Source organism: Sinohyriopsis cumingii, chromosome 15 (genome assembly GCF_028554795.1).
Source record: "Sinohyriopsis cumingii isolate HCF-2022 chromosome 15, ASM2855479v2, whole genome shotgun sequence".
Classification (NCBI taxonomy): Eukaryota; Metazoa; Mollusca; class Bivalvia; order Unionida; family Unionidae; genus Sinohyriopsis; species Sinohyriopsis cumingii.
In genome coordinates, this window is record NC_142975.1 from 59,387,011 (window position 1) to 59,409,289 (window position 22,279).

The following is a 22,279-nucleotide window of genomic DNA, read 5'->3' on the forward strand; positions in this document are numbered from 1 at the left end:
TCGATGATGTCATCATCTACAACGACACCTGGAAAGAACATTTAGCAACAATTCGGAAATTTTTTTGCAGACTCACAGAAGCATGTTTGACAATTAATTTATCTAAAAACGAGTTCTGCCGTGCTAGTGTTACATTTCTGGGACACATCGTGGGACATAGAGAAATTAAACCTATAGGAGCTAAGGTCAAGGTTATCTCTGAATTTCCCGTGCCTGTTAATAAAAAGCAACTGATGTTATTTTTAGGTATGGCCGGATACTATCGAATATTTTGTTTCAATTTTTCTATAATTGCTGAACCCCTGACAAATTTACTGAGTAAGAAAAACATGTTCGTGTGGACTGAAAAATGTCAGGAGGCTTTTGATAAGTTGAAAGCCATACTTAAATGCGCGCCAGTTCTTACAGCTCCAAATTTTAGCGAATCTTTTAAATTGTTTGTTGATGCAAGTGATGTTGGGGTTGGAGCAGTTTTGATTGAAGAAAATGAAAGTGGTACTGATCATCCAGTGTGCTATTTTTCCAAGAAATTAAATAAGCACTTTGATATTGGCCTTACAACATTTTGAAATTTACTTTGGTTCAGCTCCTTCCTCGATTGTTGTATTTAGTGACCACAACACCCTTACTTCCATCGGTAACATAAAAATAAAAATCAAAGACTACTATGGTCGAGTTTGTTATTACAGGAATATAATATTGACATCGGGCTCATCAAGGTTAAAGATAATTTAATAGCAAATGCACTTTCCCGTATATTAGAACTGTATAATATAACGTAAATTGTTTGTAATTCATAAGAGTACTTTTTATGTTTTTCTTAAAACTTATGTATAATTAATCTACAGTAAAAAGAAAGCTTTATCATAAAAATCTTTCTTTTTATGGGGGAATGTGTTAACGTATACCTGATTTAATTCATATTTATTTGAATTTATTGTTTGTCAGTTTTAAATTTTATTTTGTGTTATATGCAATTATAATGTAAATGTATTCACTGGAGACATTTTTCAAGAAAATCCGTTGACCTAAATCACTCTTTCGTAAACACCAGGTGTTGATCTAAATGCCGACATTGTTTTGGTGTACGTGACAAAAAACACGATCACGTGACCTCGTCCGTTCATTTCGCAATTCCGTTTTTTCCATTTCTGCGAATTTGTTAATTTTAATAGAAATGCGTAGAGAGAGATTTCTCAGTTTTGGGGTTTTTAGACGGATGTCAACTTATTTTGTTGTAGCCAGATTTTGAGTTACATATTTCTTTTGATCAATTGGATTTCAAAAGGATTAATTCTTATTTCTCTGAAATATTTTGAGGATTGCTCACACAGAAATTTTGAAAAGACATTGCTTGCAAATTTAGATTGGATTTCCAACACCGGAGTGCCATTATTTGTATTTCTACAAGGAACTGTAAAAGAGAACACAGTACAGATTACAGCATACGTGATCTTCATCCATCTTGGATTTTCTCTCAGGAATCGAACTTGAAATTATTAGAACATTTATCACTAGGACTTTTGCAATTTAATTCGTGGATTATTCTTGGATTATTTTTGGATTTGATTCTTGAAACCGTAAGTTCTCCTTTTTTGATTTTTACAGAATTTTTCCAGAAAAATAAATTATTCCTTAAATTTAAAAAGCTTGAGGTTTTCACTCTTTCTGTGTTACTGTTTATTCGAGACTAAACACGTAACAAGCCATTTCTGTCATTCCTAACGTTTTAGGCATTCGGCTCAAAGGCATGGCCAAGTAACTCATCGAATCCATAAACTGCACTTGTTCTACTTGCATGGAAACGTTTTTGGCTCCGTTCAAAGTCACTTTAGGACGTTCAGTTCTTTGTTCTGTATAATATTTGAGAAGAAACTCTCCATGGTATCCCGAGAAATTGTGAGCCATCACCGTGGCATAGCGATGACAATCGCCGTAACATTCGATGTCCTCTTGACTACACATCTCGTCGATCGGGTCTACGATCCATTGGGCGAAATCGGCCAGAGTGTTAGGTCCCAGAAAGATTTTTTCACGTTCTCTATGAATCTTGCTGCAGTGAGGGCAATGACTTAAGATAGGTTCTTGGATGCACCTCTGGCACGATTGTTGAGCCAAGCAAAAGTTAGAAATGTGAATGTCTGAATCTTGCATGCGTTCGAAATCGAAAAAGATGAAATTGCCTTTCTTCTGGTGGTCACCGTCTTCCACCTGATATTTGGAATGGTATTTTTGAATGAAACATTTGTGTTCCAAGTCCACGATTTGGTGACTAATGTGGCATCGTTTCTTTCCTCGACAAAATTGTAGCTTGGCACTATTGGTATGTATACCTTGTCCAGATGTAGGGCACACTCTCAAGAGTTGGCAAGCACTTTTCCGCTGTGAAACATGCGTCCTCAGATGTTGTTGGTAACAGGTAAATCTGACAAAAGTGAGCCGACAAGTTGGGCAATGCACTCATTGTTGTCCTTCTTCAAGACAGGGTTTAGATGCCAAACATCATGAGCATATCGATCCATAATGCCTGTGCTGCTCTCGATTGTTATAGCCATAGTCACATTTCTCACAATACTATTTGTATCTCAGGAATCCGGTGTTACTGGTAATGGCATCAAAATGTTCATCGTGATGATAGACGTGACTTTTTTTCTATCATTAAATATTGTTTCCTGGAGACAACAGAGGTCCACGACATTCTTGAGGGTTAATTTTAAGGTGTAGCATGGAGTCAAAATGTCTTGGAATTTTTGCATTTCAGGAATGCCACAGGGTTTTTCTTTGGATATCCCCGCTTGCTGTAACGGGAGTTCTGTTTCTCTTCATTGTTTGGTTCGGTCCGATCGTTGAATAGTTTTCTACGCTCTTTTCCATTCTGATGTGTCGTTCTTGTTGGCATACTTTTGTCCCACCATGATGTCACGGGCTAAACACGTCTTGTCTTGATGGTTGTTAATTTGGACGAGTCTCTTTTTGGTCCTGTGAAGATCGTCTATCAATAACACCTTTTTTGCGTCCGGTCCCTTTGGGAAAAGAAACATGGGTCATGTACTCTGTCGATTTTCCATCGGTGAGGTGAAACTTGTCGATCGTTTCATCTTGACTGGAAAAAGGCAAATAACTACATTTTAAACGCCATGATTCCCTTTATATCAATGTCAGGCCAGTGTCTTCCCTATATAAAGGCCAGTGTCTTCCCTCCAGGTATTCATTTCACTCTCAATCCGAGCAGAAAGATGGAAGAGCCAACACAGATCGATGTTCTCATCAGAGCTTTGAGAGGTGTCATACGAAGGTTTTCTTCAGAGAAGCAGACGGAGTCCCATTGTCCCCAAAGTGCCGGTCCTGTATTCCCCATGTTAAATTGAATTCCTATTGTCGCTCGACAGTCACAATCCATTGTCACTCTACATCCCCTTGTTCAATTCCTCTTGTCCCTATACAGTCCCAATCCATTGTCACTATACATCCTTATGTTAAATTCCCCTTGTCCCCATACAGATCCAATCCATTCAATTTCCCTTGTCCTTATACAGACCCAACCTATGTTAAATTCACATTGTCTCTAGAGTGGATATAAAATTCTGCATGTTAAATTCCCATTGTCGCCAAGGCGGAGATGCCCCTTTTTAACATTAAGGTCTCCTTGTCACTAAAGTGTCCCAATCCCTTGTCGCTATGTTCAGTTCTCCATTCACTCCATGTTAAACTTCCCCATGTTAAATTCCCATTATCGCCAAAGTGGATATACATATTTTTAACATTAAGTCACTATTGTCGCTAAAGTTTCCCACTTCACTACTATGGATACAGTAAAGAAAACTACGCCGGTCACGTATACGCTTAAGATGTCTCAGGTGAATCCATCGAAGGTTCTTTTTACGAGCAGGAATTAGAGAAAACTCTCCAGGATGTTTTCAGGATCGAAAAAGTCATTTCGACAAAAGGTTAAAAAAACCTCGCTTCAAGTGGTTTGGTTATCCTGACAAATTTAATTCGTGGATCCCGAGGGCGGCGATGGCGCCATTAAAGTCTAAGTCCTTGTCACCAGTGCCAGTGCCTCCGAAATAATCTTATTGCATGCTGCTAACACGTTTTTGTCAGAAACGGCTTTGCATTTCGCAGCCTGCTCTGGTAATCCCATCAACTCAAAATCCTGAACACGTAATCAAACATGGAAGTGATGTGGGTGTGACTAGGTTAATCCAATAACAAAATTGATCTCACTGTGCCGCAGTCAGGTTGAAACACTTGAGCTTATTCCTGATATGATATAGCTGCTTGTATCGCTGCGTAGGCCTCTGATGGCTATAACATCAGCTACGCCACTGATCATCGTTATTTACATCCTGATCCTCCTCCTCCAAAACAATCATCTCTGCAATATAACTCAGATCCTCATTAGCCATCGCCACAGCCTCATAAAAATGCCATCGTAGTCATCTGTCACCTGTCCAGAACCCTCATGGGTATGATTGCCACGTCTGGCCATACACAGAACCCCCGATGCATCGCGAATGAACTCTTTTACGTCTGGTCCACAAAACCCTTTATAACATACAGGGTCTAAAACCCAATTTTGTCTTCATAAAGAAGTGGTCCAGCACCCCCATTTTACCAAATAAAATGTAGAACCCCATTTTTGCATAAGATCATCTTCATGTAAAAGTGGTCCAGAGCCCACATTTTCTAATACTATTCATATTCAAGAAATACTAAATCCATTTGTTACCTTACTTAGAAGTTAGAATAAGCCATTCATGGTTGCCAGCAGTAGTTTGCATAATTATTTTACTATGTGTGTTTTAGTATTGATCAATAGTTAACTTAGAACAAAATCGTAATGAAAAAAATCAGTTTGTTTATGCAAACCTGAAATTTAATAAGCTGATATTCATCTATGTTTGAGTTTCCTTTTCCTGTACAATTTTTAAAACAAAAAATGCGCAACGCACATGTGAAAAGGAAAGAGTTCAACTGTGAAGAAATGTATTTAATGTAAAGGGCTGAGGCTGGGAGATGTTGCTAATCAAAGGTGTTTAGTACGTCGTCTACGTTCCAAATATTTGATTGCTGATATTTACAGTATTTAACTTTCTCAACAGAATAAATATTTACCAGCTCCTACTCATCAAAACCAGATTGGAAACTTTCTTGAAAGTTAGTAAGGGCCTATTTTCATTAACCAATACTACAGTTAAACAAAGCTTGAAATAAACCATATTATAAATGAAATAATAATTCCGCAGTCTTTTCTATTGCCTCGATACATGTGCTAGTCACAATCACCAGATACGGAAATATACCTTGTCAACATGTGACTACTCTTGGCAAACAACGTTGATAAACATGTGTCGGAAGAGTTATAAAGTATTACATGTGCAGTTCACATAGTGAATGTAGTTCTTGTCTTATTTAAAAGTTCCCTATTTTCAGATCAAACCACAGAGGAGAGTGTAATCTTGCCATCTGTCAGCATTCATTTCGGGCGTTGGCGCAGATGGAGTGGAAACTTGTTTCTAGATTTGTATTCTTGTACACAGTTAAGTGAAGAATCTGAATAGCGAATAACCAGAAAAAAATACATGATGAGAAGTCATGATAGTGTTTAAAATATTCAGAAAGCTGTATAGATTTATCAAATTAGAAGCATGGAAACAGAATCCCTGAATTGGTTCAGATTTGCAAACTGCTTAGTTACAGTAGGAACTGAAGTTCTCCACAGGCTGCTCAAATTCAATATTCAGACATGTTGTTTCAGTGAATATCATAAATTGTGGCTGGATAAAGTCAACGTCCATGGTCGGTCTAATGATCTGAATCTGTTGTGGGATTCATTTGAACAGCAATATAGGGGACTTGATACTTCAAGTCAGCAGGTTCTTCAACCGCTCCTTGTCAAATGGAAAAGCAACTGTGGGCGAACAAATATGGAAATAAGACAACAGCTTTCAGTTCTTAAAGAATGGGAAGTTGAATTACACGATTTTATGACTAACAGTGCAACCCAGCAGAAAACATTAAAGAAATGGTCTAGTGAAATACAAAGCCTTAATGCATTAAATGCTTCCCTATGGACCTTAATAAAACGATGGACTCAGGACTTTATCAACCTTTGCCAAGTGAATCAACTGGAACTTGTGCATCTCACAGAACGGCATCATGAACACGCAAACAGGTTTTTAGCAGCTTTCCTAAAAGAGCTTGACTTTTGCATCAGACAATCGCCCGGAGAACCTGATATGGTTTTAAAGATATTTCAACAAAAGGAAGTGAATTTATTGCATGTTCTGCAAACAGAAGCACAGACCTTTTTTCTTTCTTGGCAGCCAAAGATCGATCAACTTTTAGATATGTGGATTACATTCACCGTGTGTAGTCCGCATCAGCAGACCTTACACAGTTTGGTGACAGATGTTAAGAACATTCTACCTAGGGTACACCAAATGTGCCAAACAGAGCTACAAAACATATCTCTAACATGGCACTCAGATCTAAAAAAGATGTTGTCGGAATGTTACAGTCAGTTGCTGCAAGTCGGTGCATCCACCGATGATTTGCAGGATCTAGTAAAGACATGGTACAGTGATCTTCAAGCGTTTCCTCTTGCATCTGATCAACAGATACGAGATTTTTTTGACTCAAAGAGACATGATTTGCAAAAATTGAAGTCACGCCAAATTATTACTAATCCACAATGGTCATTGTTGTATCCCACTCATGGTCACATTGATCTACAAAACTTAGATATAACGATTTTGTCAACTCTACACAGAAATGTTTTTCCAATTTGTCCACCTGAATATGGTTGGAGTGGTCAAGTATTTGAAACAGACCATTCATTGGGGGCAGATTTGATGAGACTGAGAAATTTTAGAAATGATTACTTTGGACATATTTCAGTTCCCACTCTGACAACCTGTGAGTTTGAGAAGCTGTGGACTATATTGGAGGCCAGTCTACAGAGACTTTCAACAGCTCTTGATGACGAATTCAAAGAAAATGTCAACCAGAAAATAGCTCAATTAAAATCCTGTCCGTTTGATTCTACTGAAAACATGAAACTTCAACTTGAGCTCACGAAGCATATCCAAGGTGATATATTAGATTCAGTGGGAGAATGTCGCATTGATATCCAGACCATGCACGAGGAAGTTAAAAATTTGCCTCAAAAGGAGGCTTTCAAGGTGCAGATTGAGCCGATAAAAGGTAGTACCTCCTTTTAATTGTTCTAATATTTTCAAATGCGGTGTTTTAAATATGTTCCAAAGTTCGATGACAACTTGTTTTAGTAAAGCAAACGTTTATAGACTTGTCCTGTTTATTTTTATTTAAATAAAGTCTTTCACATTAGATATTTGCTTGAAGTACGTGGTTGGTTTAAGTTGCTGTCACTTTCAACATTGATGAAAGTGTAACAAAGGAAGAAGTACCAATTCAAAAATACATTTATGAAATAAAATGATTTGAATCTCAATTTTGATTGAAATATCTAAAAACCACCATTTCGGAAAGTATATAGGAATGTTTATTCACCCCTACTTGTGAAGAAACTTGCTTTCGTCACAAGTAGGGGTGAATAAACATTCCTATATACGTTCCGAAATGGTGGTTTTTAGATATTTCAATCAAAATTGAGATTCAAATTATTTTATAAAAATCTTTCCGAACAAGAGAATATATATCCAAGAATTATTGTCATGCAAAACATGGCAACACAAGACATTAAATGTACTAAAAGGACAAACAGTGTTTTCCCAACACTGAACGGACTTTTAAATTGCTTTTAACTTGCAGGCAAATATGTATATCCAGAATCTATTTATGTAGTTGTACCATAAATCCCATTCTTTTGGACTTTTATGAATGTTGTCTATATCATGTTGGACTGAAAGTGAAAAGTGATATTTTGATTTCAAATGGTAAAGTAAATGGTACTAAACCTGAATCTGTTACATATGACAATGATTTAGGTAGCTTTATTGATCATATTATGTCCTGGTCCAACCACTTTGAAACATTCTCTGAACAATAATATAAGAAAATAACAATTATGAAAGGTTAGAAGTTTAGTGTTTAAAATGAAAGTTTACTATACAGCTATATTTCCACATTTTCTGTACTGTGTGGGAAGAACACTGTAATTCTTCTTTCGTGTAGAAACTACACAGCTAACAGAAAAGAGCAGGTATGATTGTTTTAAATGTTAAAGATAGTTTAACATTATCCCCATCTCTTCTCAAGCTGTTTTGGATGGATGTCAGTTAAGGCAACATTATGTTTAATAATTTTGTGCCAGAGTAACTTACTGCTTTTTATTTTGTACGGAAGAATGGCACAAGCGATATATGGTCAAGTTAAATCAGTTATTTATATATACCAAAACTTTCGACAGAGCATTTTAATAACTTTTGTGTTAATCCAGTGCATTATTATAAAACAAGTTGTAGCTTATGGTAAATGAATTCCTAATGTCACATATTTTAATAATCTGTACAACTGCAAATATTTTAATTTGTTAATGTCGTATTGGTGAATATGTGTACATGGCATCTTTGAAATATATCTGTGTTAACAGTGTTACCCGTGTATAAATTATATGAACTTCTGTTATGTTTGTATTCTTTATACAATAGATGTTAACATTGTAGATTTGTTCACTAATTATATGTATAATGTTTTAGTGGCAGGACGATGATAAAATCGCATACTGGACAACTGTTTTGTGTTATCCACTGATTTCCTAGATAATAACATCGATCGAAAGTTTTGTTATGTTGTTGCTCCTTAAAACTAATGGCCAAAATTCATTAAAAAATCTATTCAAAATGCATAATGGATTGAAATAAGATTGATAATTGTATTATATATGTTTTAATTCAGCCAAATTTGAGCCCAAAAGCGAAATTCTGTAAAAAGTGGAGTACGATTCCTTCAGCAGTTTATAAAGTTTGTACAATGATTGATTAGTTCATACGTTACCAACGAGTATAAATGGAGAAGCAAACACAGTATATACAGATCACTTATTTTTATTATTTATGTGTTAGCTGCTTTGACAAAGTGCTATAAATTACAATCGCAAAGGGAGTTAAGAATACTGTTGATACCAATTATAGTGAATTATAACAATAAAATTTGTTTGTTCCTGACAAACAGCAAGCTTCCACAATAACGTTTTCACTGAGTTTCCTTGTCTGTTTTTCTTTTATCTAGTGCGTTCTTAAATGACAGCCTTAATAATACGGCATACGTGTTGTATTAAAATGTAATAGCAATGTAGTCTTAATAATGCAGTCTTGGATCGTCTGACATATTTGTTCATTTTCTTACGGAAAGGATGGAGCGTATGGAGAAATCGATAATTAGAGTTGAAAAATATATATCAAGTAAGCGTACAACTTTTCATACAAGGATACTACTATATTTCGCACGATCTATTTTCTGTGGAACACCATTGTCGAACGACTGTCCTTTATGAAGAGTCTATGTTACACAAAACGTAGCCAGGAGAAAATATTGTCGAGGGGTTATATACAGAAGATGGCAGAATAAGCTGAGTTCATATCCAGCTCAGAAGATTGTTATCAGTGAGATATAGAATAAAAATGTCAAACTCGACATGAATGGAAATGGAACTGAATACACTTAAGCTGAATTAATGTGTCTTCGGCAATCAGTTTAATGTCAAATACAAATATATAACAGTTGAAATTGTCGGTTGTAAAATGAGTTGCATAATCTGACTCATCTCACACCAGTACACTGTGAATCTCTCATGTTGAATGCAGAATGTATTGCAATGTAGTCCTGTACCGTTAGTCACGGGAGAGAAATTATACAATGCTAGTGGGATGCATACAAAATATTATTAGTCTCAAACTTAAGGTATGCTATAGTGTATGCAAGAGTGAGATTGTAATTAATAAGAATATGTGAGATATTCTAAGCAACTTGGGAAACACTTCAAAGAATATATTTCCGAATTAGTTGGCGGAATTTATTATTCACATATAATTACATAAATAAAACATCCAATTTAGTTCCAAGTTTCAGTGAATTAAATATTTTCATCACACAGTTGATTTATTTAACACAATATGATAACTAATTATAACGAAATGCTAAAATATTTACAAACTTAAGGATCAAATGGAACTGCCGTTGTTTCCTCGGAGGGTTAAATAAACAATAGAAATTCATAGAACATATTAAAGTTGAGACATTACTTATCATACGTCATTGTACAAAGAAGTGTACGTTTATGATAAAAATGCAGAAAATACAGATAATTATGCATGTATATTACAGTAAATGTATACATTTAATATGAAGGAAGTACAGTATGCAAAATTATTAGGAAGGTAGGAATATTATTTTTATTTTAATTTTGCCTGTAATTGGCACACAATTCTCAGGCTATATCGACTGAGCAGTATCCAAGAGAATGAAATGCCTGGATGGCGAGAACAAAAGGACAGATAACTTAGTGTATCAATTAAGGAATTTGATTTAACGGTCACATACTGATCTTTTCTGGTTTTGCAAAGTTGAAGAATGACATTTCCTACTTCCATGTGTTTACCAGTTCTTTAAATTATTAGCTGTTTTCAGTGTCAAATGCTCGTGTTTTAGCTGATATGATGTTGGTCCTATGTTGTCTTTTGCGGAGACAAATTGTATTATTTGTGGGCAAATGGATTATATTAAAATCAAAGTTACACAAAAGGATATATCTTGTCATTTCAGCTGTAAAAATAGCACTGATTCATCACGTATATATATATTATGTGCCTTTCTTAAAATAAAGAATGCTTCGAGTCTTGCATTGATTTGCTTGAATCATGTCATGGCATCTGTAGTCTTATTTGCACCATATAATTACTTCATACAACTATGATTTTTAATGCTAAACCATGTTTGAGTTCAACGATTTCTCTGCAACTGATTTTCTGCACTTTTGCTCATTAACTATAACACCTAAAGTATGTTTAAAAAGCGTTGCACGTGCAATTTAGAATCGAAAATCTGAACACCGATATACTAGCCAGCTCATTGTTTGTATGTGCAATGTAGAATGAAAACCTGAACTCAGGTATACTAGCCAGCTCATTGTTTGTATGTGCAATTTAGAATCGAAAACCTGAACTCAGATATACTAGCCAGCTCATTGTTTCTATGTGCAATTTAGAATCGAAAACTTGAACACCGATATACTAGCCAGCTCATTGTTTGTATGTGCAATTTAGAATGAAAACCTGTACACCGATATTCTAGCCAGCTTATTGTTTGTATGTGCAATTTAGAATAGAAAACCTGAACTCAGATATACTAGCCAGCTCATTGTTTGTATGTGCAATTTAGAATGAAAACCTGAACTCAGATCTACTAGCCAGCTCATTGTTTGTATGTGCTGCAATTTAGAATGAAAACCTGAACTCAGATATACTAGCCAGCTCATTGTTTCTATGTGCAATTTAGAACGAAAAGTTGAACACCGATATACTAGCCAGCTCATTGTTTGTATGTGCAATTTAGAATGAAATCCTGAGCACCGATATACTAGCCAGCTCATTGTTTGTATGTGCAATTTAGAATGAAAACCTGAACACCGATATACTAGCCAGCTCATTGTTTGTATGTGCAATTTAGAATGAAAACCTGAACACCGATATACTAGCCAGCTCATTGTTTGTTTGTGCAATTTAGAATGAAAACCTGAACACCGATATACTAGCCAGCTCATTGTTTGTATGTGCAATTTAGAATGAAATCCTGAACTCAGATATACTAGCCAGCTCATTATTTGTATGTGCAATTTAGAATGAAAACTTGAACACCGATATACTAGCCAGCTCATTGTTTGTATGTGGAATTTAGAATCGAAAACCTGAACACCGATATACTAGCCAGCTCATTGTTTGTATGTGGAATTTAGAATGAAAACTTGAACACCGATATACTAGCCAGCTCATTGTTTGTATGTGCAATTTAGAATGCAAAACCTGAGCTCAGATATACTAGCCAGCTCATTGTTTGTATGTGCAATTTAGAATGAAAACCTGAACTCAGATATACTAGCCAGCTCATTGTTTGTATGTGCAATTTAGAATCGAAAACCTGAACACAGATACACCAGCCAGCTCATTGTTTCTATGTGCAATTTAGAATCGAAAACTTGAACACCGATATACTAGCCAGCTCATTGTTTGTATGTGCAATTTAGAATGAAAACCTGTACACCGATATTCTAGCCAGCTTATTGTTTGTATGTGCAATTTAGAATAGAAAACCTGAACTCAGATATACTAGCCAGCTCATTGTTTGTATGTGCAATTTAGAATGAAAACCTGAACTCAGATCTACTAGCCAGCTCATTGTTTGTATGTGCTGCAATTTAGAATGAAAACCTGAACTCAGATATACTAGCCAGCTCATTGTTTCTATGTGCAATTTAGAATCGAAAACTTGAACACCGATATACTAGCCAGCTCATTGTTTGTATGTGCAATTTAGAATGAAATCCTGAGCACCGATATACTAGCCAGCTCATTGTTTGTATGTGCAATTTAGAATGAAAACCTGAACACCGATATACTAGCCAGCTCATTGTTTGTATGTGCAATTTAGAATGAAAACCTGAACACCGATATACTAGCCAGCTCATTGTTTGTTTGTGCAATTTAGAATGAAAACCTGAACACCGATATACTAGCCAGCTCATTGTTTGTATGTGCAATTTAGAATGAAATCCTGAACTCAGATATACTAGCCAGCTCATTATTTGTATGTGCAATTTAGAATGAAAACTTGAACACCGATATACTAGCCAGCTCATTGTTTGTATGTGGAATTTAGAATCGAAAACCTGAACACCGATATACTAGCCAGCTCATTGTTTGTATGTGGAATTTAGAATGAAAACTTGAACACCGATATACTAGCCAGCTCATTGTTTGTATGTGCAATTTAGAATGCAAAACCTGAGCTCAGATATACTAGCCAGCTCATTGTTTGTATGTGCAATTTAGAATGAAAACCTGAACTCAGATATACTAGCCAGCTCATTGTTTGTATGTGCAATTTAGAATCGAAAACCTGAACACAGATACACCAGCCAGCTCATTGTTTGCATGTGCAATGTAGAATCGAAAACCTGAACACAGATATACCAGCCAGCTCATTGTTTGCATGTGCAATGTAGAATCGAAAACCTGAACTCAGATATACTAGCCAGCTCATTGTTTGGTTTAGCCATGCATTAGGAGCAAAGAATACATGAAATACATTAGTGTGATCTAAACACGTACTGTTTGCAGAAACAGATGATGCATACAGAGAACGTATATATATATATATATATATATATATATATATATATATATATATATATATATATATATATATATATGTATGTATACAGAACCTCGCGCGTTGGTTATCTATTAATAGTGGTTGAAAATCATGAAAGTCATCTCCTCATGCAGGTTTAGTTTAAGATTGATCCTTTAAAATTAATTGAATGAAATGAGATGGTTATAAAGATTTAAATCTGACATAAGATCGTTTACAATACCTTTTGATATTATATATCATTTCCTTGGTTAAATCGTTAATTTTTTAACCTGCACTAGCATCTATCTATCTATCTGTCTGTCTATCTGTCTATATATATATCTATCGTTCTCAGTAACATATTAATATAGATTGTATTAAAAAATTGATACTTTGCTATTTACAGGAACAATTATGGCTGTTATAATTATGGAAATTTTACTTGGGTTACAACCCTTATAAAACGAGAACGTTTGCATTGCTTTGGTATAAATATATTAGCTGCTCTCTTTCAGAGCCTAGTGATTGTTTGTCAAGGACCGAGATGCTGGATGGCATGGAGTGTATAATAGGTATGTTGTGTATCACATTCATGATTCGTTACGGTATATGATAAAATAGGTTCATAATCTATTCATTATAGTTGTACTATGGCGTGCCTACAGGATAGCCCTAAATTAATGTTTTTTATTTTAATTGTGTCACATCTTTGGTCATTCTCTTTCAGAAAGTATAAAAAGACTGGAGAACAGGCTGACTCTCATTGAATCAAGTAAGTATGCAGCTGTATATAAATGGATAATGCTATATTTATCATGGTCTCTCTTCAGTACTATGTAGAAACGACTTTTTATAAAGGTTGACGCTTACACATCTGCCCAGGTTACATAAAATATGGCATCCACTATCAGTGACGTCTTGGTTTAACGTTGTGCAAGGAATGTTATGAGCGCCATGAACCCCATACACTCTGAATCAAAGACGAGGGGGGGGGGGGTTATGAATTTTAAGACGTTTATAACGTTGCGACCACCCTGATGAATTATTACATAATGAATATATTACATAATAAACCCAACACGTTTGGTCCAAATTTAGTCATTAGTGTGCTTTGAAAATTTAATAGGGGCCATTGCAGGCCATGCAGATGATTCTTAACAGACTGATAATTGTAGCATTACATACCTTGTGTTGAAATAAACCTTGGCAAACAACAAACGAATCAGCATTGTTTATTTAAAATCTAGCCTTCTCTTGGGTAGAGGGAACAATCATCTCTGATAACGATCCAAACACAGTACCTTATTTCTCTACTTGAGACATCATTTCATATATGGTGATCATAGCAGTTTATATATGCATTCTAACTTTTGAAGAGGGGACCCGAGTTAATTTTTCAATTAACTTCTAAAAGACTGAGAAGATGAAGTAGATGATTTTATAACTATTCATGAAACCCAGCAGAATCCATTTAAGAAACTGTCTGGTGAAATACAAAACCTTGGCACATTCAATGATTCCCTAAAATTAATTTAGCCACTTAGTATTGCATCGATATTCTTTGATATCCAATAGAGGCTCTTATCACAAATTCAGCAAATGATGTGCACCACGATGCCAGACGAGTGCTTGACTTTTCTGCTGTATTGATATTAATTTTTAACTAATTCTTGCTCACGGGTTATACTTGTCATAGTTATGTACATCTAAACGACATTTTAGAAAAGATATCTTTCAGCACACATTACTAACGCTTAATGAAAAATGATTAGTCATCTGTCTTTACTTCATTCAGCCAGATATGAGCTTACAAAATGCTGGACCAAATGAAGTATAATCCGTTAGTGTGAAATACGAGTTCGTACAATAATTGTTTAGTTCATACGTAACATCAGGAATCCAAACACTAACCCTATGTTCATCAACGAACTGCGATTGTATACTGAAATTTGCCTTCTTTCAAGTTTTTCCAGCACTCTTGCATTTTTAGGTTAAGGGTCAAGTAAAATGTTTGCATAGTAGTCCTGGAGGGCTTGGCAGTACACTGTTATAGTACGTCACATCCGTGAGTGACATCTGTTAAATGTTGCATGCAGACCTGTTTATCAAGACAGGATATCAATATTATAAGGCAGTATTTCTATTTTATTCATTTCATTGTTTTTTATTATGAGAAGAGTCAACACTGCTTGTTAATTACTTAATACCTAAATAGTTTATGACAACAAATCCTCTTTCAACCAGTGGAGGGACATTTCTTTTTTCTTTGGACATTTAAGCGATGTGACTAATAATAAACATATTTGTATCGGAAAATTATTTCATTTTCGATTCTGTTCGACATTTTCAGGTCAAAAGATAAACAGATGTAAATTAGAGAAAAGAATAGGTAAGTAAGCAGTTACGATTTATATGCTGCAGTCGGTATGAAAATATAAAGCAGCAGTATATGTACTAATAAGCTTGTTTATAATAAGCTGCTTAATTGTTTTCTTGATTCGTATATAAGGTTTATATCCTTGGGTTATGGGCAAATTGAGGACTTATTTCTGTACCCATATGTAGGACTAATCATCAGAATGATTCTAATTAAAATGAGAGCAAAAGATGCTACACTTCAATTGATGACAACTACACAAGTATGACAAGTACACTTCGATTAATGACAACTACTCAAGTATGACAACTACACAAGTATGACAACTACACAAGTATGACAAGTACACTTCGATTAATGTCAACTACACATGTATAACAACTTCACTTCGATTAATGACAACCAGACATGTATGACAACTACACTTCGATTAATGCCAACTACACATGTATAACAACTACACTCCGATTAATGACAACTAAACATGTATGACAACTACGCAAGCAAAACTTTTTCAGTACATTCCGACGGTTTAGTTATATATTAATAAATTGTATGGATACGCAGTGTTTTGGCTGTCAGTTTGTCGCCAGATTGCCACTTTGCGAACAATATATAAATTTGGCAAAATGTATATGAGCTAGCTAAATAATTTCCTAATGAAAGCTTGTTGTCTACCAAGAGTCACTTACTGATTAGTGTACACACATGTACTAAAAAGGACAATAAAGGAAAATAAAAAACAGACATCGATTTCACTACCCAAAGTGTTTTACCATTCCAAAAAGAAGGAAAGAAAGAAACAAAATAATAATTAGTTTATTTCCGACCTTTTTTTCAATCATTCATGAATTGCACAAAACCACGAGAACCAAAGGGAGTAGTGCGATGTGCACGCAATAGCAATTCAGTCGCAGCTGAATCAGTTTTATGACTTTGTCATTATATAGCAAAAAGTGATACATTCAGAGAGCAAATGATGAAAAGTTTGGTTCCATATTTCAACGTATAGATACAAGCTCTTCAGAAATGAGTTCTATACCTTAATTCTGTATTGTAAAGAAACCCTACTATGATAGTTTAAAACGCAACAGTCATTTTATTGTATGCAGACATTTGTTGGATTTTTCATCTGAATTATTTTGATGTTTAAATCAATATTTATGTTAATAATAGGAAAACAACAATATATCTCCTTAGGCATGCATATAATAGTGTAACCCTTATCTTTCAATAGAGAGTGCTTTCTATTGGTATTTTACAATTGGTGAGAGAGAGATTTCTTGTGTGTATAATATGTCATCGTGTTAAAACTTGCTAGTACAGGGTTTGGTGGCAATTATTTCTACCGCTCGACTTGAGGCTACAAAGGGTGACTGGCCATTTCAAAGTCTGCATGTACTACTTGAATAAAAACAAAGTAGCAACGTTATAAGAAAGGCTCTGCTCCACTATACCAACTTGAGTCCTATCTTGTGTCCATGTATGTCCACATTCATCTTTGCTAGCCATGGTTCCGATATGTTAGTCTATCTACACCTTGGCGGATCAATCAGAATATTCAGTACTTCGGGTCAGTGAATTTCATTGGGTATGGTGGAAAACCACACATGCAATGAAAATGAAGTTGTTCAAATTTGAACACCGTTCTACCGTGATCGAAAGGGGTGCACGTAATTGGAATGGACTCATTTAGCCACCGCTGATAAAGGCCAATGGTGTCTTATTCGTCAGGAAACTTGATTTGTTTCCAAAGACTATTTTGTCTAAGAATCATTTGGCTCAGTTGCTCTTTTTTGAAGATTTTCTCGATGGTGTGGTGCATATGCTTACTTATCTAGCTTTGAAACTTACATAAAAGCACGGGCAAGTGAGTTTTTGCTATGACCTCACGTGCTTAATGAATCCTCCAATAATGTACCATTTTCAAGATCTTCATCAAAAACCAACTATCCCGTTTAAATAAAAACTAGGCATCCAACGTCCTGGTATAAAGGACTCTTCTGTTTATGTCAATGATTCCCATATGCCATCCAACATTACTAAAAGTAGGAAAATATAGTAGATGGACACATCTTTATTTAAAAAGAGCTAACTCTCAACAGAACTTTACGGAAATCACCATCACAAAGAGGCCGTTTTAGATGGTAGAAATTTAATTTACTAAACATTGACAAACTTTGAGATGACTCTTCTCAAAGACCACTTACCGAAATGTGGCTTAATTTGAATTCCAGCATCCTGGCTTTCAATTTTATACAAATTCATGCTGGCTGCTGATCATACGTCCAATAAGGCTGGCTAATTTAGGAATGAGAAATTTCTTTTTTACGGAGGATTTCGTTTTACTTGTTTGCCAGGGGTCATTTTTGAGATCAATGTAAATCCAAGAAGATTTGTTTAGGTGTGGGGTGGGGTGGGATGGGGTACGGTGGTCGGGTGATGCCATGACTCTGATAACGGTTAGTAAAAAGCGAAGGCGTAAGATGATGTTGTTGATGTTTTGTTATCCATCAAAATATATCACTAATGACTGAAAGATAAAACCAGACAAATTAAAAAACAGTTAACTTTTTCCAGGTGAGATATCGGACCATATGTTTTGGCTATTTTGACTGGCCGAGTAGTGGTTACTTTCTCATTGAAGTAAGTTTCTGAAGCAATTAAATTTGAGAATAAGAAAGACGTGTAGTACTGCTTGTTTGGAGAAATATTTGTAATTTTGTGGATAATCTGTTTTATAAGTCAAACTATGCCGTTCTGCTACGTGAAAAAAGGTGACCGTGATCTTGATATCGACATAGGAAATAGGTTTTCATTTTTCTGGATAAATAAAACTTCCTATAAAAATGTCGGGAAATACTGAATTGGAAGAATTCATAGTGAAAGTTTTTTTTTTGGTGTTGAGAAAGTTACGATTCCTGGAAAAGCTTTACATTATCGGTGTCAATCTTACCAGTTATGGAGCATGAGGATATAAGTGTTTGGAATCGCACTGTGAAACCGCTTGGCACATTTGACAAATTATGTATCGAAAAGCCAATTATACAATTATCCAATGGAGTCCATGTCTGTGGCTGTCACCAAGACAGACAGAATTCCATATTCAAATATAGAGCCAGAATATTTGTAAATGTGTGACAGGATTGACAATTCAGCAGCATCAAGGTATGAAAAAGAGAAAGAAAGAAAGTGAAAAATTAAATTGCAGAAAAAAGAAAACAAAAGTAATTAAAGTGTCTATTGGAAACAGTGTTTCACTTTCAAAAGAAATGTCAATAGTTACAATGATAAAAAAGGATCACTGAGGCTTAGGATGAAAAGAAAGTGTTAGTGGGTTTCACTATCCCCTTAACCCCTTAATTGAGTGCTGTCCTAGACTCCTGGCCATTCAGATATATGGCCACTTCTTTCTTCCTATCCTTCCTAATTTAAAGATGACAAAATATTTCAGTGACATCACAAAACAAAATAGCTCAGCAGAATTAGACCAAAAAATTGGGAAGAGAGGTTCTATAGTTTAAATTTTTCCACACTAAAGCACATGCTACAATTGGCCATTATACATGGCTGCTTTGCCATATATATATATATATATATATATATATATATATATATATATATATATATATATATATATATATATATATATATATATATATATCTTAAACCGACGTCGTCACATTAACAGGTGAAAAGAATATGATCAATTTCATCAGAAATCATCCAACCCTGAATGTCTTTCAATTTCTATACATTTTGCCACTTTATATGCCTACGGTTATACAAATAATTAAGAATATAATTTAACAACTTAATTTGCATTATAAAATAATACCTACAAACATCTCAGGAGAATATGACCCATTTTGACACAGCATTGATGCGAGACAGTATTGGGAAAATTGTGCTGTTGTGACATACCAATATGGATACAAATACTAAAATTAGGGAAACCAAGAAACATTTTGATTTCTTAGAACATATGCAAGCCACGATAGTGGAAGACATTTCAGCAGAAACCATCCTTCTGTTCCAGGCTTCTTAACAAACATCTATTACATTTGGCTGAAAGATATTAGGCACAGATGTTGATAAAGTCATTGCCCCTTTATTAACCTGATATTGGATGTAATACACACACACACACACACACACACACACATATATATATATATATATATATATATATATATATATATATATATATATATATATATATATATATATATATATATATATATATATATATATATATATATATATATATATATAAACTTGGCAACTATTGTGGTGTTATCAAAAGATGGGCATGTTAATACATTGCTATACCTCCACAGGTTTTATAGAAGTTATTTTCCCTCTTTTGGCTTGCTTCCGATCCAATTATGATAAAATCTTGGAGTTCGAATTATTGCTCTGAAACCTGGTTCATTTATGCTCGTTACGTCAGAAGATGTACCTGTTATCAACTCATTAAACTTAAAAAAGTAAGCAATAAGCGGAAGGATAAATGAAACTCATTAATACTATAGCAACTTACTTTATATCGATGATGATGAATCTCCCAGCTGATTGCATCTAAATACTGTAGCAACTTACTTTATATCGATGATAATGAATCTGACAGTTGATTGCATCTAAATACTATAGCAACTTACTTTATATCAATGATGATGAATCTGCCAGATGATTGCATCTAAAATATACTACTTGTTGATCGTTCAAAGCTGAAATAAACCTTTAACTAAGTTGATGGTTGTCCAATATATCTCTATTCATGCAAGCTTCCAGAGTCCAAATAAAACAACTTTTCGTGGAGTTCTACTGGAGTAAGTTTCATCGTAAACGTTAAATAAACTAGGTGATCTTGTCATGGGAAAAACGGTTTAACAGAGGAGATATAGTGACCATAAGCAATAAGCGGAAGGATAAATGAAACTCATTAATACTATAGCAACTTACTTTATATCGATGATGATGAACCTCCCAGTTGACTGCATCTAAATACTGTAGCAACTTACTTTATATCGATGATAATGAATCTCCCAGTTGACTGCATCTAAATACTATCGCAACTTACTTTATATCGATGATGATGAATCTGTCAGTTGACTGCATCTAAATACTGTAGCAGCTTACTTTATATCGATGATAATGAATCTCCCAGTTGACTGCATCTAAATACTATCGCAACTTACTTTATATCGATGATAATGAATCTCCCAGTTGATTGCATCTAAATAATATAGCAACTTACTTTATATCGCTGATGATGAATCTGCCAGATGATTGCATCTAAAAGATACTACTTGTTGATCGTTCAAAGCTGAAATAAACCTTTAACTAAGTTGATGGTTGTCCAATATATCTCCATTCATTGTCTTGATCTTTAATAATCTTCAATCCAAATGCGATGGAGTCAATTTAGTACAACATGGAAGTATGATTATAGTGTGCTCTCTCGCTTCCTTAACAACAAACTTAACGTGGTATGATTTAGAAACTGTCATATAATTCATGAAAAAAATAATAACTTTAATAAAATATTCGAGAAATAGGAAAGAAAGCAAAATTATGGTTCAAATTTAACTCTGTCAATACTACCATTATTTGCCGGTGTTGGTGCTAACGAAATATGGTCAGTGTAGAGGAAAATATGTAGTGTATACAATTTCTGAACTTTGTCACATTGATAGTAATAGACCGAGACCTTTCCTTACTCCTTATTTAAGTGTATTTTCTAAAAGTGTTATTCTTATCCTCTATAGAAAGATTAGTCTACGCCGATATAGATTTTAGAAGAAATTAATTATTATATAACCTGGTACTAGTGGCAAATTTTCGTAGTTTAGACCTATCCCGCAATTATATTTTGGTTACCAGCTGCGTATGTGGTGTAAACAAGAACCTCAAGTATATGGGAGCTCTGCCGTGGTACATGTATACAAATATGAATTTTATACCTTTCATCTTCCACAATTGCGGGTTATCAAAAAAATAAAATAATTTATTCCACGACAAATTGTTTTACTGCAAATGATTTAACTGTCTTATTTTATGATATGCATTGACTAAAATCATTTTATGAAAACGGAACAAACAATTGCAGACATTATTGAAGTTCAGACCTATCTGAGCTTACAGATATATCGGAATAGAATATTTCGAAAATACTATATCTCGCGGAAATATTGTAAATTAAAGTTGCAGACGTATTTAAATGAGCAGACATATTGGAAGAAAGATAATGGCATTATAGAACGTGATAAAATATAGAAACTATCAGTTTAGTAAAATAGTTGAGAAGATATAGAACCAAACTGCTGCAGAGATAAATGAAAGTACAGATATATCTAAATAAAACCTTGAGAATATAATGGATCCCGCTGATTTATTGTATCAAAAAATGTTGCTGACATATCAAAACATGTATTGAAATATTGGAGCGCGTGGTTTATTGAAAGAAATAATTAAATACATACAGGAACATGTTAACATCTTGGAAGAAACTGATGCGGACATTATGGAATAAGTGGACATACAGGAATAAAAAGTTGTGGACTC

The 22,279-nt window shown here is 34.6% G+C and overlaps 1 protein-coding gene across 1 annotated transcript in view; it reads left to right on the forward strand.

Moving 5' to 3' along the window:
• Window positions 1–22,279, forward strand: part of LOC149781880 (uncharacterized) — a 43,366-nt gene that overhangs the window by 15,675 nt on the left and 5,412 nt on the right. The window contains exons 2-5 of the mRNA XM_089935022.1: window positions 5,437–7,209; window positions 13,851–13,907; window positions 14,063–14,107; window positions 15,686–15,724. Coding sequence (XP_089791148.1) covers window positions 5,652–7,209; window positions 13,851–13,907; window positions 14,063–14,107; window positions 15,686–15,724 — 1,699 coding nt within the window. The 5' untranslated portion in view covers window positions 5,437–5,651. The remainder of the gene's footprint in view (window positions 1–5,436; window positions 7,210–13,850; window positions 13,908–14,062; window positions 14,108–15,685; window positions 15,725–22,279) is intronic.